Source organism: Anolis carolinensis, chromosome 1, assembly GCF_035594765.1.
Source record: "Anolis carolinensis isolate JA03-04 chromosome 1, rAnoCar3.1.pri, whole genome shotgun sequence".
In the NCBI taxonomy this organism is placed as follows: domain Eukaryota; kingdom Metazoa; phylum Chordata; class Lepidosauria; order Squamata; family Dactyloidae; genus Anolis; species Anolis carolinensis.
In genome coordinates, this window is record NC_085841.1 from 279,685,443 (window position 1) to 279,705,841 (window position 20,399).

General features: G+C 41.3%; 1 protein-coding gene across 3 annotated transcripts in view; it reads right to left on the reverse strand.

Moving 5' to 3' along the window:
• Positions 1 to 14,854, reverse strand: part of kiaa1549l (KIAA1549 like) — a 234,768-nt gene extending 219,914 nt beyond the window's left edge. For all 3 annotated transcript variants that reach the window (XM_008106762.3, XM_062967756.1, XM_008106755.3), the window contains exon 1: positions 14,701 to 14,854. In XM_008106762.3, coding sequence (XP_008104969.2) covers positions 14,701 to 14,854 — 154 coding nt within the window. The remainder of the gene's footprint in view (positions 1 to 14,700) is intronic.
• Between the last annotated feature and the right edge of the window lie 5,545 nt (positions 14,855 to 20,399).

Sequence of the window (20,399 nt, forward strand, 5' to 3'; positions counted from 1 at the left end):
GAGGTTTTTATGTGTTTGTCCTGTGAAACTGTTATATGAATTGAGCTATTGCAGATGACATATTCATTCTTTGAAAGAAAGATCCCTCTTCCGCAACTGCTAAAATACCATTTTTTAAACTGGAATTGGACAGTATAAAGCAGTGCGGTGTAACAACGTAGCCTTGCAGTGATGTGTTAGTATGAGTACAAGGACTGAACAGACATAAATCTGTATTCCCTGAGGCCATAACAACTATTTATATTATAATTTATGTTAGAATAATACAGTCACCTGCAATAGCTCAACTGAAACAGATGTCCAGTGTTGATAATCCAATATGTATCAAACAAAGAAGTCACCAAGAAAGTAATTTAAGAACTATCAGTTCACCTTTTGTTGAAATGTAGTAGACAGACACCCTGACTTGTTCAATATGAACCAGGGTTACTCGCATAGCCAGGCCCATAGCCAGAAAAAAAATTCAGGAGGGGTTGAAATCCCTCCCCCAGATGACTTTTTGGATCAGTGTCTCCTGATCAACAAGGTCCTGAAATGACCATCATTATGCAAAAGTTCTTCACAGGTAATAGGTCCTGAATCTTTGCTCCCTCTTTAAGCCAGTTCTTGTCGCCAATAAAGGATTATAGTTTCCACAATTGGCAGAAGTTTATTTCTGTTTTTGCCTGCTTTCTTATTTCCTTTATCTTGATGACGACGGGCTCCATCAAGACGTTTTCCACCCTGAATTACCAAATTTTTTTAGCTATGCATAAGTTGTTCTGATAGTACTCTATTTTTGATGACTATTGAAGACTTCTATTGCATTTTTCCATCGCGCAAATGGTTCAGCGACCAATGCAACAAGCTGCTGCTGATCACCTTTACCCCCAATTTCTCCTCCAAAAACCACACAATACTTACAGAATGCACCTAGTACATGAAATGAGTAGGCTAACCAGGGAAATCTGCTGAACCATTTGGGTTGAAATCTTAGGTGCCTCTTCTTATCCACAGGAAATACATATCCTGGCAATGGAGTCCATGGATTTTGCACTAATTGAGCTTTCACACGGTCATCAGAAACAGTCTCGTTCATATAAACTCCAAGATCTAACAATGACACAGCTTCTTCTCGTTGCTCCTGTTCCATGGTTTCTTTGGCAGAACTTGGATTATGTGAACCAGTGGTGGACACCCCAGTTTCCTCAGTTTTCACCGGCAATCCAAGTTTAAACCGTCCCGTCCTGTCCCATCCCACGCCTTAGGCTTTGCCTGCCAGCTACCACATTTTGACAGGCTCCACTATGGTTACTTCCACTATGTTCGTTATTGCTGCTATTGCAATGTAAATTGGTAGAAAGGTGGGTAATGATAGTGTGAATAATCTAAATTTAGTTAAGATAGTGCTTACAGTTCTGGAGTTAAAATTCATGAGTTAACCAGGGTTTTTTTTACCTGAAATTTTTTGTGAGTGGTTTGAACTCCTAAACTGCCCCCTTGGCTATGGGCTTGCACACAGCTCAGTGATTCCCACTTGCTTCATGAAAAGCCAAACAAACTACGGAGCTCCATGGATTTTTCATCATGATGGGCAAACATAATCAGATACTCTTCTCTGATCTGCTTCTTTTGCAACAACCCAGAAGGAATACAAAGCAGGCGAGCTACTTGTGATGGCACAAAACAATAAATAAACCATGCAGCAAAACTTTGTGGTTTGTTTATCTCGCCAGGCTGCAAACACCAATATTCTGCCCTGGCTTGTCATGTGCCAATTCACCCACAGTGTGTGTGGATGAATTGCACTAAAAAAGGCATGTCTGCTCGTAATGAAAAGCGATCTTAAAAACAGTATTCTGATCTCAGTAAAAGCAACATCAAATAACCACTGGCAAAATGTGAACTGGCAGTTAAAGTAGTACATTAAGAAGAAAATGAGTTATTGCCTTCCAAGCTACCAGGCAAGTGAAATGACAAGACACTAAACACAATTAGCTTCTCCAGAATTATTCTGCAGGGACAACTGGAAATGTTTATAGGCCCTGAATCAGATCAATGAATAAAAAAAATTCAATCAGCACCAATTCTGCTTTTTAAAAAAATGGATAATAGGATATTAGGGGTTCTCAAACTTTTTCAGGTGTGGAGCCCTTTTTGATGCAAAAGTTTTCCATGGAGCCCCAAGAAATGTTTATATATTATATTATACATTTTAGTATAGCATAGTATATATAATGTACTAGCTGTGCCCGGCCATGCGTTGCTGTGGCGAAGTATGGTGGTATGGGAAATAAAGTATTGAGGAATTGGTGGTAGTTAAGGTAAAGGGTAAAGGTTTTCCCCTGACATTAAGTCCAGTTGTGTCTGACTCTGGGGGTTGGTGCTCATCTCCATTTCTAAGCAGAAGAGCCAACGTTGTCCATAGACACCTCCAAGGTCATGTGGGATGATTGCATGGAACGCTGTTACCTTCCCACCAGAGCAGTACCTATTCATCTACTCTCATTTTCATGTTTTTGAACTTTAAGGTTGGCAGAAGCTGGGGCTAACAGTGGGGGCTCTCTCCACTCCCCCAATTCAAACCTGTGGCCTTTTAGTCCAAAAGTTCAGCAGTTCAGTGCTTTAACACACTGCGCCATCAGGGGATATTATTTCTTAAAGCTTGTGAATATACAATATTTCTGATTGGTTTTTTTTTGTCTGTTGGAGGCAAGTATGAATGCTGCAATTAGGACAAATGATTACCATGTAATGGCCTTGTAGCTTTAAAGCCTGGCTGTTTCCTCCCTGAGTGATTTTTTTGTTGGGAGATGTTAGCTCCTGTCTGGAATTCCCTTGTTTTCAGAGTAGTGTTGTTTGCGATATTTTATGTGCTTCTACTGTCTATGGCCCTCAGAAAACAGAGGATTTGCCAGACTTTAGTGATGGGAATACTTTGTTGGGAGGTGTTAGCTGGCCCTGATTGTTTCCTGTGTGGAATTCCCCTGTTTTCAGAGTGTTGTTCTTTATTTAGTGTTCTGATTTTAGAGATTGTATTGTTCTGTTTTATTATACAACAGTAATTTTTATATATTCTGATTTTAGTGTTTGTGAATACTTGGAGCCCGATAGTATTCATTTTCATGGTGCACAGCAACACAATAATAATAATAATAATAATAATAATAGTAATGATAGTAATAATAATGACTTTGGTAATACACACTGCTTTACTCCCTTCTCAGCTTCCTTTCTGGAAGAATCCTTTCTTGGGAGGTGTTAGCTGGCCCTGATTGTTTCCTTTGTGCAATTCCCAATTTCCCTGGTTTGAGAGTGTTGCTCTTTATTTACTCTCCTGGTTTTAAAGATTATATTGTTGTGTATTATTGTACCACAGTAATTATTTCATATTACAGTAGAATCTCATTTATCCAACATTCGCTTATCCAATGTTCTGGATTATCCAATGCAGTCTGCCTTTTAGTAGTCAATGTTTTTGTAGTCAGTGTTTTAAATTCATTGTGATATTTTGGTGGTAAATTTGTAAATACAGTAATTAGTACATAGTATTACTGTGCATGGAACTAGTTTTTCTGTCAAATTTGTTGTATAACATGATGTTTTGGTGCTTAATGTGTATAATGATTACCTAATTTGATGTTTAATCGGCTTTTCCTGAATCCGTTGTTATGATCCAACATATTCACTTATCCAACGTTCTGCCGGCCTGTTTATGTTGGATAAGTGAGACTCTACTGTATATTTATAATCTTATATTATCTGCTTAGAACTGGATTATATGAGGCCCCTGCTATACAGCTGGATAAAATGCACACTGAAGTGGATTATATGGCAGTGTGGAGTCAAGATAATCCAATTCAAAGCAGATAATATAAGATTATAAATGGGTAATATAGCTGTGTGGAAGGGCCTTGAGTTTACACTGCCATAATAATCCAGTTAAAATCAGATAATCTGTGGAAGAAGTCTAAGTGAGGCCTAACTCTGCCTGTCCCCTGGGCTGAGTGGGTTGCTAGGAAACCAAGTGGGCGGAGCTTAGCCTTCTAACTGGCAGCAATTGGATAAAAACAATTATTCCTCTCCCTCTAATTAGGACTTTATTTTTCTTTTCTTTTTATTGTATCTACTTGGAGGCATGGATGATGGGTTGTGTTGTCAAATTTCGAGGTTGGGGGGCCTTTAGTTTTGTTGTTTTGTTGGTCGCCAGGATTCCATCACTCTTTTCTATATATATAAAAGAGTGATGGCATCAGGGCAGTGGACAAAACAACAAAAGTACAGGCCCCGCAACCTCGAAATTTGACAACACAACCCATCATCCACGCCTCCAGGTTGATACAACAAAAAGAAAAGAAAAATAAAGTCCTAATTAGAGGGAGAGCAATAATTTTTTTTATCCAATTGCTGCCAGATTAGAGGGCTAATCTCTGCCCACTTGGTTGCCTAGCAACCAGCCAAGGGACAGCCAGGCTTCAGTTAGGGGACAGGCCGATTTAGGCCTCACTTAGACTTCTTCCACAGATTATCTGATTTTAACTGGATTATTATGGCAGTGTAGACTCAAGGCCCTTCCACACAGCTATATAACCCATTTATAATCTTACATTATCTGCTTTGCACTGGATTATCTTGACTCCACACTGCCATATAATCCACTTCAGTGTGCATTTTATACAGCTGTGAAGAAGGGGTCTCAGATAATCCAGTTCTAAGCAGATAATTTAAGATTATCAATATACAGTAGAGTCTCACTTATCCAACATAAACAGGCCGGCAGGATAAGTGAATATGTTGGATAATAAGAAGGGATTCAGGAAAAGCCGATTAAACATCAAATTAGGTAATCGTTTTACAAATTAAGCACCAAAACATCATGTTATACAACAAATTTGACAGAAAAAGTAGTTCCATGCGCAGTAATGCTATGTAGTAATTACAGTAGAGTCTCACTTATCCAACACTCGCTTATCCAATGTTCTGGATTATCCAATGCATTTTTGTAGTCAATGTTTTCAATATATTGTGATATTTTGGTGCTAAATTCATAAATACAGTAATTACTACATAGCATTACTGTGTATTGAACAACTTTTTCTGCCAAATTTGTTGTCTAAGATGATATTTTGGTGCTTCATTTGTAAAATCATAACCTAATTTGATGTTTAATAGGCTTATCCTTAATGCCTCCTTATTATCCAACATATTCGCTTATCCAATATTCTGCCAGCCTATTTATGTTGGATAAGTGAGACTCTACTGTACTGTATTTACAAATTTACCACTACAATATCACAATGAATTTAAAACACTGACTACAAAAACATTGATTATGAAAAGGCAGACTGCGTTGGATAATCCAGAACATTATATACGTGAATGTTGGATAAGTGAGATTCTACTTTAATATGAAATAATTACTGGGATAGAATAATGCAGAACAATATAATCTCTAAAACCAGGACAGTAAATAAACAGGGGAATTCCACACAGGAAACAATCAGGGCCAGTTAACATCTCCCAACAAAGTATTCCCATCATCAAAGTCTGGCAAATCCTCTGTTTTCTCAGGGCCACAGACAGTAGAAGCACATAAAATATCGCAAACAACACCACTCTGAAAACAAGGGAATTCCAGACAGGAAAGAATCAGGGCCAGCTAACACCTCCCAACAAAAAATTCACTCAGGGAGGAAGCAGCCAGGCTTTAAAGCTGCAAGGCCATTACATCCTAATCATTTTTCCTAATTGCAGCATTCATACTTGCCTCCAACAGACAAAAAAAACCAATCAGAAACATTGTATATTCACAACCTTTAGGAAATAATATCCCCTGATGGCGCAGCGTGTTAAAGCGCTGAGCTGCTGAACTTCTGGACCGAAAGGCCGCAGGTTTGAATTGGGGGAGCGGAGAGAGCCCCCACTGTTAGCCCCAGCTTCTGCCAACCCAGAAGTTCAAAAACATGCAAATGTGAGTGCATCAATAGGTACTGCTCCGGTGGGAAGGTAACGCCGCTCTATGCAGTCATCCCACATGACCTTGGAGGAGTCTACGGACAACGCCGGCTCTTCGGCTTAGAAATGGAGATGAGCACCAACACTCTGAGTCAGACACAACTGGACTTAATGTCAGGGGAAAACGTTTACCCTTGACCTTAACTACCACCAGTTCCTCAATACTTTATTTCCCAGACCACCATATTTTGCCACAGCAACGCGTGGCCGGGCACAGCTAGTATATATATAGATGTGTGTGTGTGTGTGTGTGTGTGTGTGTGTATACATAAAGAGAGAGGGGGGAAGAGGGCATGGACAAACTTTTTGACTAACATAAACCTAAACAGTATTTCAGTGGAAGACCCCAGGGGCCATCCAGTTCAACTCCATTCTGCCAAGCAGGAAAAGCACAATCAAAGCATCCCCTGAGCGGTGGGAGGGAAATAGGGTTTTGGAAGCAAGGAAGGCAAGGGGGAAAGGATCTGAGCGGTGAAGAAGGTGAGGAAAAAAGGCTTTTGAGGGCAAGGAGGCTGAGGGAAAAAAGCTTTTGGTGGCAAGGAAGGCAGAGAGGAGCAGGAAAGAGGAGGGAAAGCTTCGACGAGAAGGGAAGGAAGGAGTAGGGAAGCATGGAGCCCCTTAGTATGCTTTGAAGAGCCTCAAGGGCTCTGTGGAGCACACTTTGAGAACCACTGAGATAGATGGTTAAATCTTGGACTAAGAACGGAGCAAACTGGAATTAGAATAAATGAGAAGTTCATATAATGTTTTCTGCCAAGATATACATATGTAATAAGAGAAATGTAAATGTACCTAAAATCCCATTTCCAATGTCAACATCCAATTATATATACTATTTAGAAAATATCTTTAGACATTTTGGAAATCAAGAAAAAACTATTCAGCCCAGCACACTTGTCCTTTTCAGTTTACCCTAATCCTTTTTTTTTTTTTGCGGGGGGGGGGGGGGGGGGGTAAACCTTTAATCCCTTCTTTATCCAGAAACTAATCTTTTAAACCCATTTAAGGCAACCAGCACAAATCAATCACTAATGTGTTGAAAATATACATCTTTAAAATATACTTATATCCCAAACTCTACAAACAAAATTCACACAGAACTAATACTCTATATTATTATTAATAATGCAATAATCCCTTCAGATTTGCATTTTTGCAGATATGATTATTCATTGATTTTATTTAAATGTTATGTCTATGAATCTCTAGGCCCTCCATTGTGAGCTTACAGTCAACTTCCTCCAATCATGCCGGAGGACGTAGAGATTTTCAGAGAGAACACCTCTCTAGGAATCTCTGGTCAGCTTCCACAAGAAGTTCTGCTGGAAGTTCACCATAGAATTGTTCTGGAGCTCTGCAAAGAACACTTCTCTTGACATTTTCTATGTCCTCCAGAGTTTCTATGGAATGTTTCAACCAGAAGCTTAAGACATAGAAAGCAACCAGAGTCATGCTGGAAGACCTAGAAATTGCGAGAGAGGTGTTTTTTCAGGTTAAAAATAGCAATATCTTTTTTATTTTTCACTCACACAAGGGTCCTATGCCTCAATGGCAGGGAGTGTGGAGTGCTGACTCTACTACCAATGTGCCACTTCAAGAACATTCAAGTGCAGTTAGGTACAAACAGCAGCAAGTTCCTCTTCTGGTCAGCAGTACCAGTATCTGTTTTATTTGTTGTTTAAGTCAGTCATAATGAGAAAACTCTTACTTACTACCTGCCTTGATTACCTGATCCCTGCTGTCCGCAAGATGCTTTTCCCAAGCCACAATGTCATTTAAGAGTTCAGATTGCCATCTGCTTATTCTAGCCAGTACACAGAATCACAGGATCTTGCCAAAAAACTGAAGAAAAAAGTCTCCCTCCTGCTTTCTCCTGGCAGATTGAACTGTGTTTAAACAAGCACCAAAAGATTATATACAAGTGTTTACAAGGTATTTGATAAATCCTTCTAATCTTTCTGAAGAATCTTCCATTAGTTGTTTATTATTTACTTCCTTCTGAATTGCCCTCTTTTCTCTGTTTCTTGTCCTCCCAACTCTCAAAGACAAATAGGAGGCAGAAAATATGTTGTGTAATTGGGGGAATTGTTGCTATAGTTTTCAGAATTTTTTAAAGAATTATCCAGTGATTCTATTATGCTTAACCATATTCAGGTTATTCCCAGAACCAACTTAAAGATTTTATTTCCATCCTCAAGTGGGCTTTTTTATTCCAAGATACACTGGATAAATATGTTCTCTTCTTCTCCTTGCTTTTATTATTTTTGAAATTTATTTACTATTTTTATTATTGTATTGTTTTAAAAGTTCAGGGCTATAGGCCACCAGTGGAATGGCACTTTTGTACAATAACTCTTTTTAAAAAAAAAAATCAATAAAAATTCAGAGGAGGGTGTTTACCTTTCTAACCATATCACCATGTCAGCAACCCATGGCCCAGTTTTTAAAAAAATAGAAGAGCAGATCCCCCCCCAAAAAAAAAGCTACACACTGCAAAGCAACACCTAGCAAAATCAATGGAACTATATTTCAAAAATTGGTGCTTCTCTAAACCAATCAGAATGTGACTTAAGATAACTGGAAGAGAGATTAAAATGGAAGAGGGGAGCAAAAGGCTCCACCTACACTGCCATATAATGCTGTTTAAAACTGCATCATATGATCAGTGTAGACTCATATAACACAGTTCAATGCAGCTAAACTGCATTATAGGAGTCTACACTAACTAACCATAAGCTGCAGTTTCAAACTGCATTATTGCAAACTGCAATATGGCAGTCTAAATGGGGCCAACGGCATTCATCAGTACCCACTCCATTGTGTACATTATTTCCATATTCTCTGTCTTCCATTGTCTGTTGATAGAGAAGCCTTCAAATTTTCCAACAGGCAAAACTGTCACATAGTGAGACTCTTCTCACACTGACATATCTAATACACTGTCAAGTTTATTTGAGTTAGTCCTTGAATACGATTAAGTGATGCTCATATATCTTCTATTTGTGGCAAAATTAGCAAGTTGATAATCAAGCTACAATATTTGTGCAATGCGAGGATTCTCGAGGGCAGCTGTAAAGAGTGCCTTAATAAGGTTTGAGTTACACAGGAAACCTCCATATACATAGGTTTGTAGCCAGGTTTCCATAAAACCAGCAGCTGTAGAGTATTTTGGGAACCAGCAGCAAAAGACTTTACTATATTCCATCACAGGGTCCTGTGTTGTGTACATTCTGTTTAAGCTGCCAACACCATCACATGGAGTGGCAGATGGACTTTGCCAGAGTAGTGTCAGGGTGTACTCTTGTGCAACACAATACTGTCAAGTGGAAGAGTTATACACTCGCATACATCACTGTATATTCCTTGCTTAGGAGAAGATTCAAAAAATACTTGCCAGGCTGGAATAGAAGTGGTTTCCAGGCACTTACTGGTCCAAAGTGGAACAGAAAATGAAGCAATCACCTATATACTCAGCCGTTTACTATTTGTACGAAACACAGCCAAAATTCTACATTCACCATATTCCCGAAACCGATATCTCCTGAGGCAACACTGCTTTGGAAGATAGCAACGTGAAGAGGAAAATTAATCAGAGGATATTTTATTTTCTCACTTGTGGTTTCTCTGCTCTCAGTTCACCTTCTCCAATGTGCTTTTTCCTGCCCTGGGATATTTATCTAGAATGTTGCCCATCTCCATCAGCTAGCAAAAGGAAAAACACTTCGTGATTAAGAGAGCAGTGTCAATTGAAAGATTAGGCATTCTACTATTATTTGATTGCGCAAGATTGCTTTCTCCTGAAACTGCTTTTCTTAACTATAAAGGATTATCAGGGCTTCTGACTCATAATGTGCCCTATAGTCAATGGCATAAGGACACCTCACCACCAGAACAACTGAACTATCTTCTCCTCTTCCTCTCACCTTGCAGCTCTCCAAAAAAATGGCTCTAAGTGTTTCCCAGTCCACTGAAGCAGGTTTTGGTGTCCACAGTGGCTGCAGAAGAATTACTAATATATCCCAATCCTACTGACAGAAGGATTTCAATCAGCAAAATTACCCAATAGATCCCTTTGCCTGATGTACCTTGGTTTTGGGTTATCCACATTCATTTATCCCTTCCTTAAAGGTGTTTTTTCCTTCTTCTGTAGCCTCAGGATTAGATCCAGATTATCTGCTTTGAACTGCATTGCATGACAGTGTAGACTCATATAATCCAGTTCAAAGCAGATACTGTAATGTGGATTATCTGCTTTGATAATCTGGATTATATGGCAGTGTAAAAGGGCTCTGTGATGTAAATCTGAAGCGTGAATAAATATAATTTTCTACTCCATGGATAAAAAGTTGAAAAATTAAATTCAACCTAAACTTTATTTTTTCCTGCAACTGGTGGTGAGTCTCTTCAATAAAGTAGATGGCTTTAAACAAGTTAAAACACCCAGAATGCTTTATTTGTTGGATGACAAAGTTAAAAGAGAAAGAACTAAGAAGTGGAAATGCTTATTGAGAATCAAAGAACACTAAACAAAAGCAGGAGAAAAAAACTGTGGGATTCTAATGCAATCATTTTATTAAGGTCCACACCTTTTCTATTATATGTCATAATTATATGCAATCAACATTCTTATCTCCCTCTTATCTAATACATTGATACTCTTTGAAATAAAGACATGCATCTACTTCCATCTGTCATAAAAAATTAAACAGAAATCAAAAGAAGAGGCAAATCTGGCTTATAATGGTTTCTTTTAAATGGGCTTTACAGAGCTTTAGCAGTATGCAGATTGAAACAATTCAACTTCTTTTGTTCATTTCAAAACAAAGAACCACTATTTGATAATATGCTTTTCCCAAGGATACTTTACCATTTCACTCTGCTTTCTATTTTTTGCATTAGCAAGGTTCCACTCTTCTGGTAACATTTGCAACTTGAGAAAGCACAAAACAAAACTCTCTTTGTAAGATTCGTTCCCCTTCTGTTTCCATTAATTCTTTACATGAGGTATATTTCTTTATTTTGTAAACTTCCTGTGTCAACTAAACAGTCTTTCATCCAACTGACTGATTCCGTAATATGTTTTCCACTGTGTTTAAGCAACAGATCCTATTATACCCTTCAAATATTGATAGTAAGTAAGCACATCATTCCAGACCCTGCACATAAATTGTCAAGCTGGAAGACATTTCATTAGTATAAAGACTTAACATGATATCCAACCTGTGTAACAGTTCTAAACGTGAACACTTTTCATTCATTTTTTAAAATCGTATACTACAATAGTCACCCATTTTTTTAAAAAAATGCAGTTGTGTTACCACAACAACTAGTATACACAGTAGAAGAGTAGGTATGTGAATAGGCATTCACAGTAGATTGTATTATGAGATCTATTCGCTCCCCTAACTGCAAACCTATCCCTGTGTTACAGTTTAAAAACACAAAAGTACAGTAGAGTCTCACTTATCCAACATAAACGGGCCGGCAGAACGTTGGATAAGCGAATATGTTGGATAATAAGGAGGGATTAAGGAAAAGCCTATTAAACATCAAATTAGGTTATGATTTTACAAATTAAGCACCAAAACATCATGTTATACAACAAATTTGACATAAAAAGTAATTCAATACGCAGTAATGCTATGTACTAATTACTGTATTTACAAATTTAGCACCAAAATATCACAATGTATTGAAAACATTGACTACAAAAATGCGTTGGATAATCCAGAATGTTGGATAAGCAAATGTTGGATAAGTGAGACTCTACTGTACTTGCATGTCAACTCCAGGTCTGGAAATATCTTCTCAGAAAGGTTAAAATGCATTAACTATACAGTGACAGATGTATGAGTGCTAAATGCTTCTGTAATTCAAACCTGCTTTCTACAATATATCATTTCAAGGGGAATGGGGGAGAAATGCATACCAAAACCCAACCAATACACTATGAATACACATGTGAGAATTGTTGACAAACTCTAGTACTTTGGGTGGACATAATGCATAAAAGTATTCATATAGATTTGAAGTCCAACAGGGGAAATCTAATTGAAAGCAACTTCTACAAATGGGTTTCTTTTGAGTGATCAAGATCCGAACACACTGATTAGTGTGGAGTGGGTCCCCAATGAGCACTCAGATCCGGCATGGGCAAACTTTGGCCCTCCAGGTGTTTTGGACTTCAACTTTCACAATTGCCTACCAGCTGTTAGGAATTGTGGGAGATGAAGTCCAAAACATCTGGAGGGTCGATGCCTGACCTAGATCTTGAACAGGATCAGTATGTAAGCTGGCACAAGGTTAAACCCCTGTGCCAGCCGAACTCCTGACTTGAAGGTTGGGTTGCTGACCTGAAGGTTGCTGGTTCAAATCCGTGAGACAGGGTGAATTCCCGTCTGTTAGCTCTAGCTTGCAGGGACATGAGAGAAGCTTCCCAGCTAACACATCTGGGCATCCCCTGGGCAACGTCTCTGTAGACAGCCAATCTCTCACACCAGAAGCAACTTGCAGTGTGCTCTCAAGTCGCTTCTGACATGATTTTTAAAAGTATGTAATAACACTACCCTTCAATTTTTTTAAAAAATTAGTTTGCCTCTCTGGCAAAGCCGCAGACTTAAGGACTACAGCACAATTAAATGAAAGTTAATAAAAAAAATGATGGGTACTAAAGACTTCCTTGTTTAATAGGGCTAGAGCAGACCTGGGCTAGAGGAAACAATTGCTTTGCTTACTATTTCGGTGAGATTTAAGCAATCTCAGTTTTGTCTGGAGTGCAGACCATACAAGAACCACAGATACGAACAATGAAACAAAAAGTTCACAAGTGAGGAGGGAATCATCCAATTATAGTATACAGGGAACTCCTTCCCGGCAGCAAAGGAAGTATTCAAGGCTCCCCCAGACTTTCTGAGCAAGAGATTCCTGTCAGTTCCGCACACTTCTGAAACAAAAGCTAACCATGTTTGAAGGGCCATCTATAGCAGCCGGCAGAAACCTTGGTTACCACAGAAACAAGAGGGAGGGAGGCGCTCATTTCCTTCTCGCATGGGGTTGCCATTCAACAATAGATGGATACTGCATACTAACCAAAGAAATCCTTAAAAAAAAAAAACGGCCAGGATGCAAAACCCATCAAATTAGTTCCAGGTGTGCCTTCATTTACTGTACCAACGTCATGTCAAGCTATGTATGAAAGTGAAGGAAATTTCACAGCCAACATGAGGTTTAGTAATCATATTTCCATTGAATAGACTCCAATTGAAAGAGCTTAAGGTTGAGCGGGAAAATGTGAGGAGTCAACAAAGGGTCATGGTTCCGCAGGCATGAGCAAACTTTGGCCCTCCAGGTATTTTGGACTTCAACTCCCACTAGATGCTTAACACATAGCTCTTCTCTCCTCTGAATCCCAGGCCAAATGTAAGGATATGGAGAACTCCGTGCGGGACAAAATGAAAGATTTTGTAAGAATGCAAACCGATTATACTCACTGGAAACCATAAGGAAGCAAATTCCACGTAGGTAGAGAAACCCCATCAATAGGTGCATCAACATTCTACACTGTGGATTTATTGCAATTTGACACCACTTTAAATGCCATGGCTCAATGCTATGGAATTCTGGGAGTTGTGGTTTGCTGAGGAAGCCACTTTTTTAGCATAGAAGATGAAAGACATTAGAATAATAGAATAATGGAATTGGAAGCCCAGGGGCCATCCAGTCCACCCCATGCAGGAAAAACACAATCAATTGTGGGAGTTGAAGTTCCAAACACCTGGAGGGCTGAGGTTTGCCCTAAATTCACTCTAGGAATTTTTAAAAGTCTACGGAATACATTTATTATCTCTTCCTTTTACACTCCAAGGGCTACAGCAGTGGTTCCCAATCTGTGGGCCGTGAGACCTAAAATAAGGTCTGCAAGACATGCGGGGGAAATCAGCTCTAGATCATTAAAAATGGTTTTCTGTGGACCAGCAGATAGCAACTACTGGATGGCATATGTTCTGTATCAAAAACTAGATCTGATGTGGTCTACCCAATGCAATTTTCTGAATCAGCACCCCAAATAGCCAAAGTTTACCAAAAACTGATTTGTAACCCTTTCAGTACCAATGTTGGAGAATGGTCCCTAGTCAAGTGGTCTGTGATCAATGTGGGCCCCAGTCAAAGTGGTCCCTGGTCAAAGTGGTCCCCAGTTAAGGTGGGCCCTGGTCAAAGTGGGCCCTAGTTAAAGTCATCCCTGGTTAACGTGGTCCCCAGTCAAAGTGGTTCCCGGACAAAGTGGTTCCTGGTTAGCATGGGCTGCGGTCAAAGTGGTCCCTGGTCAAGTGATCCCTGACCAAAAAAAGGGTTGGGAGCCACTGGGCTACAGAAAGATGCAGAATTATTGCTAGAGACTGGTCCTGAAAGTCAAACAGGGAGACAGCCACGAAGGCGGTGAACTTTCGCTCTCCTTCCTCCGCGGAGCCGCACCAGGTGGGCCGGGGAGGGGTGTCTCCGGAGGGCTGTTGGCTTGCCCTCCTCACCTGCTCCCGGGACACAAAGGCACACCCCTCCCTCCCGCGGCCGCCTGAGCCGAGAGAGCGCTCCGAGGCGAAGACAATGAGCCGCAAAGGCAAGGGCGGCGGGTGGGTCCGCATCCCTCCCTCCCTCCGTGCCCGCCTGCCTGTCTGCCTGTGAGGCCGGCGAAGTGCCGCCTCTTCTTACCTTGGACGCGGTGGCAGAGGACGAAGAGGAGCCCGAGCAGCATGGCAGCCCTGGAGAGCGGGCTCTTGGCCTTGGCCGCCTCCTCCTTCTCCGGCGGAGGCGTGCGGAGGCCCCGCGGGCCCCTCGGGCGCGGCTCGGGGGGCTCCGGAGCCATTGGTGGGGCGCTGCGCCTCAGTCATGCCCCCCGGGGGTCCCTCGCCGCCTCGCCGGCCCCCTCCATGGCCCCCGCGCCTCCCAGGTGCGGCTACGCGGGCGGAGGAGCAGGAAGAGGAGGATGCGGCTGCTGCTGCTGGTGGTGGTGCTGATGCTGCTGCTGTGAGACGCTGCAGAGGCGCCTCCTCGCCTCGCCGCCTCCCCTCGCCCCTCTCTGCCGCCCGCCTCGTGTTTGGCGCCTCTTCCCTCGTCGTCGACAAAGGAGTCACGTCGCCACCCGCCGCCGCCGCCGCCTCTTCCTCCGCCTCCCTCTTGCCTCTCCCTGCGAGGACGGCGGAGCCCCAAAGCCGGCGGGAAGGAGGGGGAGAAGTCTCTTCGGGGCCCCCTCGCCCCCCTCTCTCTCTTCCCACCGCCCGGAGGGATCAGTCCGTGGCCACCTTCCAAAGGGAACCCACGCGGCAAGAGTCGAGATCCTGCCACTAGGACACACTTCCCCAAAGGGAAATGGCCCTGCTTGCAACCCGCCTGCTCCTCCTGCTGCCTTCAGAGGGTTAGGCTAGGCTAGGCAGCCCCATCCGCACTGCCATATAATCCAGTTTCTGTATGCAGATTATCTGCCTTGATCCAAAATGGGTCCTCTCTGAAAATCCATCCCTCCCCTTGGAAACATTGAAACACCAAACGCAGCATCGCCCAAACGCGAATCAAGGAACATGAAATACACTGCAGACTAACTCAATAATAATAATAATAATAATAGTGTGGTTTTCTGGCATTGGAGCCCCCGTGGCACAGCGTGTCAAACCACTGAGCTGCTGAATTTGCAGACTGAAAGGTTGCAGGTTCGAATCCAGGAAGCGGAGTGAGTGCCCGCTGTTAGCTCCAGCTTCTGCCAACCTAGCAGTTCAAAAACATGCAAATGTGAGTAGATCAATAGGTACTGCTCTGGCAGGAAGGTAACAGCGCTCCATGCAGTCATGCTGGCCACATGACCTTGGAGGGGTCTACGGACAATGCCAGCTCTTCGGCTTAGAAATGGAGATGAGCACTAATCCCCAGAGTCGGAAAAGACTGGACTTAATGTCAGGGGAAAACCTTTAGCTTTAGCTTTCTGGCATTGTTTATTTCTGCCGCTTTTGTGACTGTTCATTTGTATTTTGATTCTGTAGCCCACTTGTCGATGGATGTCCAGAATCAGCAGCATCCACCGCGGTCCTTTTTATCCTGGGTGACAACCGAGCCAGTATAGACTTGGTTTTGGTTAGTTTCTCCATAGTGCTAATGGGTTATGTGCTCTTAGTTCCACTCCTGAACTGAGACCTCTCTGGCTTGGTTGGACCTGCCGGTAGTTACACTACTGCCAGCACAGCTCTCAGCGTCCTTGGAGCAGTTAAGCCCCCCCCCCCACTCCCCACCACCAAAACAAGGTGACGCCCATCAAGGGGGACTACAATCAGAGGCACAACTATGTGGCCCAAATGATTCATTGGAATTTATGTCACAAGTACCATCTGCCAGTAGGCAAGAACTGGTGGGATCACAAACCTGCAAAGGTAGTGGAAAATGAGCACGCAAAAATACTGTGGGACTTTCAAATCCAGCCTGATAAAGTTTTGGAACACAACACACCAGACCTCACGGTTGTGGAAAATAAAAAAGTTTGGATTATTGATGTCGCCATACCAGGAGACAGTCAAACTGACAAAAAACAACAAGAAACTTTCAACCGTTATCAGGACCTCAAAATTGAACTGCAAAGACACTGGCATAAACCAGTACAGGCGGTCCCAGTGGTAATTGGTGCACTGGGTGCCATGCCAAAAGATCTCAGGCAGCACTTGAAAACAACCAACAGACAAAATTACAATCTGTCCACTGCAAAAGGCCACCTTACTGGGATCTGCACGCATCATCCGAAAATACATCTCACAGTCCTAAATGCTTGGGAAGTGTTCGACTTGTGATTCTGTGATACAAAATCCAGCATATATATCTCGTTTGCTGTGTCATACTCTGTCTTTTTGTCAATAATAATAATAACTTTATTCTTGTATCCGGCCACATCTCCGCAAGGGGACTCGGGGTGGCTTACATGGGGAACAAGCCCAGCAATATACAATAAAATACAACAACATAAAATATAATTACAACAAATTAATACATCAGAACTATAAAATCACAACATCACACAATAAACGCCTAGCCAGTAGCCAAGGGCGACACAATGGCTATTCAATATTGGGGCAGGGGAATAAAATTATAGTTGCGCAATATATTAGCAATACTAATAACAGTACAGAGGCTAGGATATGGGTGGACTCAGTCAATTGTTCATCTTAATTGAAAGTGGCTTGGAAAAAAACTGATTTTCAAATCAAACCAGAGAAGTCAGCCATAGCAGAGTACTGGAAGATCCAACCTGTACACAGCATAGTATTTGAGAACATATAAATGCTGAGCCACTCTAACAACCACCATGTCAGACTACACAGAGAAACCATTGAAATCAACAAGCATGAGGACAATTTCAACAGAAAGGAAGAAACCATGAAATGAACAAAAGGTTGCTACCAGTATTTAAAAATCTAAAATCAGCTCAGTAAATAAAGAACAACACCCAAAAATGGGAATTCTAGACAATAAACAATCAGGGCCAGCTAACACCTCCCAAGAAAGGATTGCCCCAGGCAGAAATCAACCATGAATCAATTCAATGCTTATTGCAGCATTCACACTGGCCTCCAACAGACAAAAGTTCTGTCTCCCACCCTGAACCTTCCACAGATATATAAACCTCCCTTCGCTAGTTTCCAGTATACCTCACAACCTCTGGGGATGCCTGCCATAAATGTGGGCAAAACGTCAGCAGAGAATGTTTCTGGAACATGGCCGCACAGCCCAGAAAATTCACAGCAACCCAATGATTCCGGCCATGAAAGCCTTCGACAATGCATTTAAACACTCCTCTGCAGGTTTTGAGAGAGAGTCCTCAAACACACAAAAGGAAATTGTTATGTACCTAGGGAATTTTTTATATTAGGGCACATGTTGTTCATAATGTAATTTTATTTGAATGGATTCTCTCCAAAATCCTTCCCTGTCACTGAAAATATTTAAACACTCCTCTGCAGGCTTGTGAGACACTGAGGCGGTTCTTAAATCATTGTTAAGTACCAAACTCTACATAATATTACCTAATTCAGCCGCAGGGGGTGGAAAACACAAAATGTCATTAGGTGAGGTTTTAGTGATTTGAAGCTACCCAGAAATTAATACATATCCTATATTTCAAGTGTGAGGAACCTGAGATGACCATCATTTCCAGAAAAAACCATATCCAATTAATATCAACCAGAATGCCACCTGGAGTCAATTCTCCACAACTGTGATGCCTTCCCCGATTTGAGCCCCAGATGTTTTGGATTACAACTCCCATGAGCCACAGTAAGCAGAGCTGCAGCTCAGAGATGGTGAGAATTACAGTGGAAGGCACCGAATGTCCCTCCTTCTTCTGTAAACCTAATTAAGAGGAATTGGTTATTTAAATTATCTGTTGCATTTCAGGAACCTCATGGGGGTCCATGCAGCACAAATTTAAATCAAGTAAATGTAGTGCAATAAGTAGAAAGCTTGCATTAAATTTTTTAAAAAGTATCACCTAGGAGTAAAATTGGCAATAGTTTAAATATTAGCTTTTTTAAAAATAACTACAGTAGAGTCTCACTTATCCAACATAAACGGGCCGGCAGAAAGTTGGATAAACGAAAATGTTGAATAATAAGGAGGGATTAAGGAAAAGCCTATAAAATGTCAAATTATGTTATGATTTTACAAATTAAGCACCAAAACATCATGTTTTACAATAAATCAACAGAAAAAGCAGTTCAATGCACAGTAACTTTATGTAGTAATTACTGTATTTACAAATTTAGCACCAAAACATCGCAATGTATTGAAAACATTGACTACTACAAAACTGACTACAAATAAAGATAGAATTACATAAAATGAACTTACAGTAACAACATTGTCAGAAGTTAAATTCGTAAAAAGTTCAGTCCTTGCTCCCTAGAGAAACAACTGTGGATATGGGCAGGAGGCAGACTGCATTGGATAATCCAGAACGCTGGATAAGTGAAGGTTGGATAAGTGAGACTCTACTATAGTTTCCAACTGTAAAAACCCAAATCTTTAAAACCCATTTGAAAGTAAAGAGAGGGAAAGCAAACTTTTCTGGCAGTGAATTTCCACAATAACTAAGCCAGCATTAACAGGGTCCTGCCTTTTGTGCCTCAGTGGTTCGTGTTAATAGACGTACAGGTTCAAATAGGTACAAGGGGTCTTTCAAATAACCTGGTTCCAAGCAGTTTTAAGTATTCAAAGTGGTTAACCAGCACTTTGAACTGGGTTGCACTGGGGTTGGCAACCAGTGCCATTTAGATGCTCCTGTCATCAGGTCATCACAAATATCTCAGAAGCTGCATTTTACAGCCATTGAAGTTTCTAAGATGTTTTCAATGGTTGCATTAGATAGCATATTTTATGATAGCCCAAGTCCAAATGCCAGTAATGTATGCACAACTCTAGTAATGTCTGCTTTCTACGGAGAGAGGCTCAGTTGGAAAATCAGTTGAAAGGTATTTCTGTCCTGCCTGTAAATGTCCGCTTTCTCACCAGCAAAGGCATCAAATCCAGGAGAACCATCCAAACTGCACATCTAAACATAACCCATCCAACTCAAAATTGCCACCAGGTGACTGTTCAAGACTCCAAGGGTGCATTTATACTGTAGAATTTATACAGTTTGACACTACTCCCACTGCTATGGAATGATGAGAGCCGTTCGCCTTCTTTTCGAAAGTGCTGCTGCCTCAACTAGACTATATATTGCCTCACTAGACATGGCAGTCGAAGTGATGTCAAATTGCATTAATTCTACAATGTAGAACAAGAATAAGACTACTGGATGGAAAGATGAGTTCGAAGTATGTATTATAAGCATCCTGATAGATCAATATTTCTAGGGGACCTCCTCTAGTGTGGATATTGGTGTGGAAATTTTGCACAGGGGGCAAAATTGGACCCTGAAATATCTCATAGGCCAATAGAAGAGAACAGTCGTGACAAAGGAGTTAATGACCCCCCCCCCCATTCTTAACACTTTCAGACTCCAGTGTATTTGGGGACATCAGGTCAAGGGTGTGCCTTCAAAATAGCAGTGGGTGTCTTCATGACCATAAAGTCCTGTGTTGATCTTGATAAAGAGGCATTGGCATTGACACTGAGATTCTCCAGAGCCAACAAGCTGATGGTTCTCATTCATCAACTGTGAGTAAAACATACCAGGAGCCATTCACACTACAGCATTATAGAGCTGACATTCTGCTTTAACTCCCATAGTTATGCCCAAATAGCATCCTGGGGCTGGTGATTTAGGGAAGGTCATTTCAATTATTCAGTCAAAGAGCTCTAGTGCCTCAGCAAACTACAAATCCCAGGATGCCATGTGATGGAACCATGCGTGGAATAACAGTGCTATTATGTAA